The 9,163-nt window shown below is 41.1% G+C and overlaps 1 protein-coding gene across 3 annotated transcripts in view; it reads left to right on the plus strand.

Moving 5' to 3' along the window:
* INTS6L (integrator complex subunit 6 like) overlaps nucleotides 1-8,898 on the plus strand; it is a 55,310-nt gene extending 46,412 nt beyond the window's left edge. For 2 of the 3 annotated variants that reach the window (XM_068962085.1, XM_068962086.1), the window contains 7 exons: nucleotides 128-346; nucleotides 1,330-1,453; nucleotides 2,580-2,722; nucleotides 4,344-4,578; nucleotides 6,133-6,507; nucleotides 7,365-7,458; nucleotides 8,155-8,898. In XM_068962085.1, the coding sequence (XP_068818186.1) occupies nucleotides 128-346; nucleotides 1,330-1,453; nucleotides 2,580-2,722; nucleotides 4,344-4,578; nucleotides 6,133-6,507; nucleotides 7,365-7,458; nucleotides 8,155-8,257 (1,293 nt within the window). In that variant the 3' untranslated portion in view covers nucleotides 8,258-8,898. The remainder of the gene's footprint in view (nucleotides 1-127; nucleotides 347-1,329; nucleotides 1,454-2,579; nucleotides 2,723-4,343; nucleotides 4,579-6,132; nucleotides 6,508-7,364; nucleotides 7,459-8,154) is intronic. The other variant, XM_068962087.1, reaches the window with a different exon arrangement.
* The last annotated feature ends 265 nt before the right edge of the window (nucleotides 8,899-9,163 follow it).

Genomic DNA, 9,163 nt, shown 5'->3' on the forward strand with positions numbered 1-9,163 from the left:
CTGCTTTTCTGTGATTTGTAATTTAAATTTGTTCAGTGGGGTTCTTAAAGTATCATCTTTCTTAAGTAGTAAAAACAACAGTGATAATATAGCTCTTTTTATAACATACTATGTACTTTCATTTTAGACCAAACTAGAGTCAGAACGAATACTAGCATCAGTGGGGAAGAAACCTCCCCAGGAAATTGGAATCAAAGTGAAAAACCATTCTGGAGGTGGTGTTTCCTTGACTCACAATAAAAACTTTAGAAAACTATTGAAAGAAATCATTGGGGATACTGCACCGAGACTGACAGAATTGAACACCAAAGAATTTGCCGGCTTCCAAGTAGGGCTCTTAAACAAGGTAAATTGTGACATAAATAGCTTGTTGGGGGGGAGGGGGGCGGGAATAAGGTCTGTGAAATACAAAGGGGAGAAGGAATGGGAACAAACAAGGAGAGCTTTCAGATCCCTTGCAGAACATTCGGTCCTATCCAAAATATCCATAAGACATGTAGTCCACATGAAAAGACCCTTGAAATCTGGTCCGATCATATTTGGTTCATGCCAAATGGACAGAACCAAGTATCAAGGACCTCTTGGTATGTACTACATGTCTTATGAACATTTTGGACAGCACCAAGTTTGACCAAATATCAAGGATCCTTGAGGTGGACCAAATGTCTGGTAAACTTCAGATCACACTGCTGAACTAACATTTGTGAGAGAATGGGGAAAGGAAGGAGGAATGAGTATGAAGAGCTTCAGGCATCAGTATAGCTTGTAGAAAGTCTTGGCCAGCCCAACAGGGAACCCTGGCACCACAAGATCCCATAGAGGAGGTCCACATTGGCAGAACTGGCCAGGCCTGAACATCCCCCGTCATTCTCAATCACTGGCTGGGGGCAGCCTGGAAAGAGCATGGCCTCTGTTCCAGCGCTGCCCCAGATCCTGAAGGTACTGTGGCTGGAGGTGCTCAGATCACTGTACCCCTTGTGGATCAGCCATTGCTTCCTGGATGGACATCTCATCAGCTCCTCTCCATGGCTGCCAGGGGAGGGCATCTAGATTATAAATAATGGGCCTGCAAGGCTGCCACAGGCACAGATCTCAGGATCTGATGTCTTAAATGGTATACTTGAAAAAGGATATACGCATGGCTTTAAAGCTACGTGGATGTAGTAGAATTCAGAACAGGGCCAGCAAAGGCGAATTTTCTACTGCAAAATTGTACTGAAGTCAGTTGTAATGAATATCCCTCTCTTTGCTAAGATTTTAAGAGGATTAGGAATTACATTTCTATATTAAAAGCCTCAGGAGTAACTGAAATTGTTTCATTTCAAATAGGATTTGAAACCTCAGACATATAGAAATGCTTATGATATTCCACGTAGAGATCTTTTAGACCAGTTAACCAGAATGAGATCCAATCTGCTGAAAACACACAAGTTTATTGTCGGACAAGATGAAGGTAAGTGAACAAAGAAGTACTTTTTGTTGATAAAATGTCAAATCTGACTAACATGAAGGTGTTTGTTGCATAAAGTGTACGTTATTTTGTAATACTTTAATATTTATAATACCTATTTTCTCTAAATCCCTTCATCTACTAGCACAAGTTTATTGTTCTTGGGTTTAAGGGGAAGTGGGCATTAATTGGCATGTATATTACACTACACATGCTTTAGCTCTTGTAAGTCTCAAAACAACCCCGTGAGATAGATACTGTTTTTATGCCCATTTTTATGGACATTGGAACTCAGAATGAGTGTTTTAATAGCTTCCCCACTTCTAGTGAGCTGGAAAGCAGCAGAAACTAGGTCTATCAGAATTCAAAAATTGTACACCCTGACACTGTACCACCTAGCCTGCTCTGATAAGTACAATCCAGATTCCTCATTTACAGGAAAAGAATGAACCTGATACTGTCGAGGATAATTGATGATGATGTACAATTCCCCTTGATTCCATTTTGTTCATTTTAAACAGTGTCATTTGTCCATTAAAATGAGCAAATCTTAGCCTGGCCAACCTCCTGAAATTATATGTCAGTATTTTTTTTTGGGGGGGGGGGGTAGGATCTTTTTGGGGGGAGGGCTTAGAAAACCTGTAGATCTAATCAAGTTTTCCAAAAGGGTATGGCCCACTAACCAAGATTCTCTAGATGATAAGAGAAAGCCAGAGAGCCTAGGCTCTTCAAAACACAAAATATTGGGTTTTGAGTTGGGATGTGGTATAGGGAATGTCACCCCATTCTCAAACCTGTGATGAAGAGTGAGGGAGTTGTTCTTGGTCTAGGGATTTGAGCTTGTAGGCCGTGGTGATGTTAGACTGAGTGATGAATGGGATGAAGAGAGATGATTTTATTATTTTTTTAAATAAATTTATTTATTTTAATTGGAGGTTAATTACAATATTGTATTGGTTTTGAGAGATGATTTTAGATCCTAGAATGCTAGATTCAAGATTTTAGCCTATCGGTTGCTGAGATACACAATGCTAAACCAGACTATGATCATGTCCTCTCAGAAGGACCACACACACTTCAACTACAGAACATGTGTAGAACATCTGTTTGTCTTCTGGTGATTTTGCAGATACTCTTCATAGTGTTCCAGTCGCACAAATGGGTAACTATCAAGAATATCTAAAGACATTGGCTTCTCCACTTCGAGAGATTGATCCAGATCAACCAAAAAGACTACATACTTTTGGCAATCCATTTAAACAAGATAAGAAGGTGGGATACCAAGTTCTATGTCTGCGTAAATCATGATATTCTTGGAATAACTCCTTCCTTTTTGGCAAGGTGTATATAAGTCAGAGGCCTTACTTCTATTTGTTTAAAAGATAAAATATGTCTCCAGGGCTCTTTGTGAATGGAAAGTGGGAACCTCCTGATGGAAGAGTATGTTGGTTAAAAAATGGTAGCTGGCGTTTACTGCATACATAGTAGGAGCTGATGTTCTAAATGATAACATTGAATGCACACAACCATTCTGCAGATGAGTATAACTGTCTGCCCTATAATATGAAGAAATCAGAGCTCATTGTGGTCAAATGATTCACCCTGAGTGACACAGCCAGTTAGAGCTAAGATTTGAACCTCTGTCTTCCCAGCTCCAGAGTCTATATTTACTCCCAGCTCCACACACTAATTCCTTCAATATTGAGATCACCATTTATTTCCTTTGTTTACATTATTCAGATCTTTAATGCTCTATCTAGACAGTTATTAAGTGTTCTTCTTGAAATATGAAGTACTAAGTGATGTTGCTTTATTGGCTTGTCCTACAAGAGATACAAACATGAGATGTGTGTGCACACGCATGTGTGTGTGTGTATGTATCTCTGTGTGTATATGTGAGAGATATGCTGACTTGATGATATAAGCGTGAAGACAAATAAGAATTATATCTGCAATCATGGAAGAAACCATTGTTACAAAGGTGCAGAGCACGCAATAATGTCTTCTATAACAAAACGGGACCAAAAGTATTCTACTTTACCTGAATCCTCAGTTAACTGGAGTTCTTAATCTTCTGTGTCTGGGTTTTTGTCACTGGTAGCACTGGCGATGACTATGACATCTAACTAATAGAGCTCTGTGGAGAATTGAGTTAGTACCTGTACATCATTTAGAACATTACCTGACATGTGGTACATGCTCAGTGAACATGTTTTCCTCTTTCTGTACTGTTTTGCTTTGGGGAATGCTTTGGAAAAGTCATTTATCATGGTTTTATTCAAATAATGGAAGTGCATCTTCCTGGGTTATCCTTGGATGAAAACAGCTTTTAGTTAACCTTCTATACTGCTGTCTCTCATCTTTTATTCCCAGGGGTGAAAAGCCCACTCCTTCATTTGTGTCCAGCACCAAGGTGAATATATATGAATCTCTGTGAGGTTGCTACTGAGGGAATGACATTTTCCATCTACCTATCTGTCACCATTTACATGCAGCATTCTGTATAGTGATTATCAATATTTCTTAAGAATGTGTTTAAATCACACAAAAGAGAATGATTTCCTTACCAAGGGTTGATGCAAACTGGTTTGTAGCTTCTTCAGAAGGGTAACTGTGGGTTAATTTCCATTTTGGTTGATGAGAGTTTCTTATTCCCCAGGCTTTCAGGTTAATCATGATTGTGTTATGTTTGACCATAAAACAAGTTTCCTCCTTGTTCCACTTAGACTGGATTAAAATTGAGTAGTGTTTTCTGAAAAGTCTGTGTGAGGTATGGCAAATCTTTGACCCATGATTAAGATCTATATTGTTGACATAGTGCATGATCATATATGCATGTGAAGAGTGTGTCCAATGTTCTCTTTAATGGAATATGTTCATTGATGTTTTCTAGGGAATGATGATCGATGAAGCAGATGAGTTTGTAGCAGGGCCGCAAAACAAAGTGAAACGTCCTGGAGAAGTCAACAGTGCTTTGTCATCTAAGAGAAGGCGGAGTATGTCCCTGCTGTTGAGGAAAGCACAAACACCACCTACTGTAACTAACCATGTGGGCGGAAAGGGACCACCCTCAGCCTCGTGGTTCCCATCTTATTCAAACCTCATAAAACCCACCCTTGTATATACAGGTATAGAGTAGTGGTTGTGACTTCCTTATGGCCCCTAGAGGACTAAGACACTAAACAATTTTCTTTTATATTCATTTCTTTTGTATTCAGTTTTTGTTCATTAAGTAAGCCATTATTAATCATCCATGTGGTAGGTACAAAGCACCCTGTGAGAGAAGAGACCTTGTTTCAGGGATCTCCATCTATATGAGGGGAGGGAGATCCCTACTTACATAGTAGTTAACACAAGATGGAAAAATGTTGGAAGGTGTGCCTGTTGACTTTGTCAAGTCAAGGCTGAAGGAGGTGCAACAATTTGGAGTTGCTGCAGAAGTCAGTAGGAGCAAATGGGCTCAGTAAAGGCTGGGTCTGCACTGGGTCAGTAAAGGCTGGTGCTGTCTGTGTGCCCATCTCCTCTCCTCACTCCAGCCCAGTGCAGTCTGGCCCAGCCTCCTCCATTCCACTGGATGGTGCCAAGTATAAAACCCACACCCCACCATTACTCTCCATTCCTCTGATCTATGCTGCCATCATGTCACCAAGATACTCCAATAACTTTTTATTTTTCTACTTTCCAACCTCATCTAACTAATTTTCTGACCTGCAGCCAGAGTGATCATATCAACACAGAAATCAGATCATACCACATCCATGCTGAAAATGCCTCATTACCTTTCCTCGGCACTCAGAGCACCATATGAGCTCCTGACTCTGGTCCACCAGCTCTGCACGACCTGGGCCCACCATCCTCTCCTAACACGTGTCCTCTGCCCAAAGGACACCTGCTCAGAAGGGATCTGCCTGACCTCGTGATCCACTGAGGCTCCCCCTCCTGCTCTCTGTCCCCTCCCTGCTTGCTTCTCCCGGAACACGAATTTGAACTGTAATTATTTTGTTGGATCATAGTACACTTCCTGCCTGGCCTTCCCATGAGGATGGACATTCCAAAAGGGTGGGGACTGTTTCTCTATGTGCTGTTGGAGGCTGCCCCCAGCTCCTGGCATGGTGCCCAGCACAGAGGACGATGAGTCAATGGAGGAAAGGTGTTAGACCTGGAGTAAAAAGAAATTCACTTTTCTGAGACAGAAAAGATTAATGAGGAGGATCATGTACTGGCAGAGAATTGGGGTGATGGAGGACATATAGAGCTTCAGATCTAGTGGTCACCAACTCTGTTTCCTCAGAACTTTTAAGGAAGAGAGGACAGAGTTTGAGGGGGGCACATGTAGTCTGGTGTCAAGCTCAGTAGAGCATGGCATTTCATAGGTAAATGACAGAAACCATGATATCAAGTGAGACTTGGTGCTTTTCAGCTTGTAAAGCACAAGCTGCAGCTAAGCCCTCAGTGCCAGGGATCTGAGACTGTTTATTAGTTGTTCTCTCTTGTTTCCATATATATTCTTGGTGCCATGGAGATTACCTTCCTGAGCTCAATTTGAGGGGTCTTGAGCTCCATCTGGTACATCCGCTTGCTTTATGAAACCATTTCCTCAAAACTGAGGAGCACCATGATATCCCTTTGGAGTTACTATAACACATCTACCCCACAGCTCAACTTCTCATTTTGGTTTCCAGGTGTTACTGTCACTCATGATGCTCATGAGGAGAAGATGGAAAATGGTCAGATCTCACCTGATGGCTTCTTGTCAAAATCTGCTTCACCAGAGCTTATGAATATGGCAGGAGATGGTATCCCACCTGACCAAGTGGATTCTCTATCTGATGATTTCACTAGTCTCAGGGAAGATGGCCCAATTCACAAACCTGGGAGTAATGTACTTATAGGAGAAACCAAGAACTGCAGCGTCTCTGTGGATGATCAAAAAGTCTCAGTAACATCTGCTTTGGAAATTGTGCCAAGTACATTGCAGATAACTCCTGCTATGGCACAAGGAATCAATGCTGATATAAAACACCAGTTAATGAAGGAAGTTCGAAAATTTGGACGAAGTAAGTAGTAGAAGAACATCTATCAGTAATATAATGGGGAGATCCCTTTCATTTTAAGATTAAAAATAGATTCAGGGTAACTCTTAAGGTGCTTTTTTGGGAAATATTGGACTTTCACATAATTGAAAATGATTCCTCTTGTTTTACCTAAACAACTCAATACACCTTTCTGGTTGTCCCCCCTTACTTATTGTAATAATTTCCTTTTGCTGCTGTACCAGGTTGTCACAAACTTTGTAGCTCAAAACTGAATTATCTTAGAATTGTGGAAGTGAGATTTGAAATTCTTTTCACTGGGCTAACATGAAGGTGCTGGCAGGCTAGCGTTCCTTCTGGATGCTCAGGGGAGTCTGTTTCCTTACCTCTTCCAGCCTCCACAGGCTGCCTGTGCTCCTTGACTCATGGCCCCTTCCTCCATCTTAAACCAGCAATGTAGCCCCTTCTTAAGCCAGCAATGTAGCCAAGCAATGTAGCTCCTCTCTAACCTCTGCCCCCACCCTTACATCTTTTCTCCCTGACCAACTCTACTGCCTCCCTTTCCTGAGGATATTTGTGATTATATTGGGCCTCCATGTATAAACCTGGATAATCTCCCCAGCTCCAGATCCATGACTTAATCCCATCTACAAAGTAAAGTCTCTTTTGCGAGATAAGGTAATATGTTGACAGTTTCTGAGAATTAGGACATGGACAACTTGGGGGGTGGGGCATCATTCAGCTGACCACATTTGATTAGTGTTTACAGGTTTCCCTAACAGATACGTGCAGATGTCTTGATGATTGTTGAAGATGTGTAAATATTGAATTTTATTTTTTGTCCATATTTTTAACAATAATGATATTTTTAATATCTTCAGAGTATGAAAGAATTTTCACTTTGCTTGAAGGAGTACAAGGACCTCTTGCAGTCAAGAAACAGTTTGTTGAATTTACCATCAAGGAAGCTGCACGGTGGGTGTGAAGAGGAACTCTTCATTGTGTTTTTAATTTATTTAATTATTTTTGGTGACGCTGGGTCTTCTTCCTGTGCTCAGGCTTTCTCTAGTTGCGGTGCACAGGCTTGTTATTTCAGAGGCTTCTCTTGTTGCGGAGCACGGGCTCTAGGGTGTGCAGGCTTCAATAGTTGCAGCATCTGGGTTCAGTAGTTGCAGCTCCTGCGCTCTAGAGCACAGGCTCAGTAGTTTGGGTGTGTGGGTTTAGTTGCCCCGAGGCATGTGGAATCTTAATTCTTGGACCAGGGATCAAACCTGTGTCCCCTGCATTGCAGAGCAGATTCCATTAGACAACCAGGGAAGTCACTTGTGTGTTTTTGTGAGCATAAGGACCCAATGTAAGACAGGCAGAGGGATTGATCCTGCCTTTCTTTTGTAAGCCCTGGCCTTCATGCATAGTTACAGCTATCTCCAGAGGCATTTAGATTGCTATTATCCAAGTCTAACTCATTCACCAAAGTCTATGGGAGCTTTCTGGACTCTTCACAGTCTGAGGTGGGCTTGGGCTCTCAGTTGGTACTCTTGGTATTAGCTAAGCCCCATCTTTACATGAAGATACATTCTCTATTTCCCATGTACATTGTCAGTTCCACCTGGTACCCCACACAGTGCTTTAAGGACCTTTTGGTTAATAAAATTCCTCTTTCTTTTTTAGGTTCAAAAGACGAGTCTTAATTCAGTACCTTGAGAAGGTACTAGAAAAAATAGAATCCTATCACCTTCTCAACAATGTTAATCACATCAACAGCAGATCATGATGTTACGGCAGAGACCAAGAAGGAAAAAAGAACAAGTTCTCTGTGTTGTAGGACAGAGCAGGATATTGTTGAACATCCTAGGATGTTTTAATCAAGGGAACTGGCTTCCAGAGGTTAAGAAAAACAATGACACCTTTCATTTTCTGATTCTCTGGCAGTAAAAGCTGGCTTTGCCCTATGTTTTCTTTGAAAGTGCTAACTGGTTGTTTTATTGTTACTTTTCCCAATTGAGGAAGGTGACATGATTAATCCAGCAGATGAAGTTCAGTGAACACACACAAGTGATAGGGTTCACTCTTGAGTTTGGTCATCCTGGGCATGTCCAGAGTGACTAGGGGCCACCTGCAGGTAGAGCACTACTTGATGCTCTTACTATGGCATTTAGAAAGAACAGGGGTTCAGAGTCCAACTGCTAATTGTGTGTGTTCTGAACGAAGTTTTCAACAATTCCTAGTTGTGCCTTTAAAACCATGCAATATTCAGGACAGTTTGGATCAAAGAGTGAGAAAGCTGCTATTTGGGTAACTTATTTCTCCATGGGAGGGGGCAGGGAGAGTCACCAAATGATCTACCTCCAACTGTCTTCTATTTTGTCTAGAGACATTACAAAGTACACCTGAGGCCACCTCCACCCCTGACATTTGTTCTTGCATGTGATGCCAGAAAGGCTTCAGGTGGACTTGTGCATTCTGTGCTTCAGAAGCACTAAAAGAAAAAGTAATGTAGATATTTCCTTTAATGTTTATACAAAAGTTTTTATGGAGCAGTATTGTTATGTTTGTATTTGCAGAAATTTAAGTGTACAAAGAGATTTTGACTTTTCATATATAAAATAAATCATTTTATTGATTTTTCACAAGGTCATTGATGCTTGAGAAATTTCTAGTTTTATCTTTCTTGTGATTT

This window comes from Capricornis sumatraensis, chromosome X (genome assembly GCF_032405125.1).
Source record: "Capricornis sumatraensis isolate serow.1 chromosome X, serow.2, whole genome shotgun sequence".
Classification (NCBI taxonomy): Eukaryota; Metazoa; Chordata; class Mammalia; order Artiodactyla; family Bovidae; genus Capricornis; species Capricornis sumatraensis.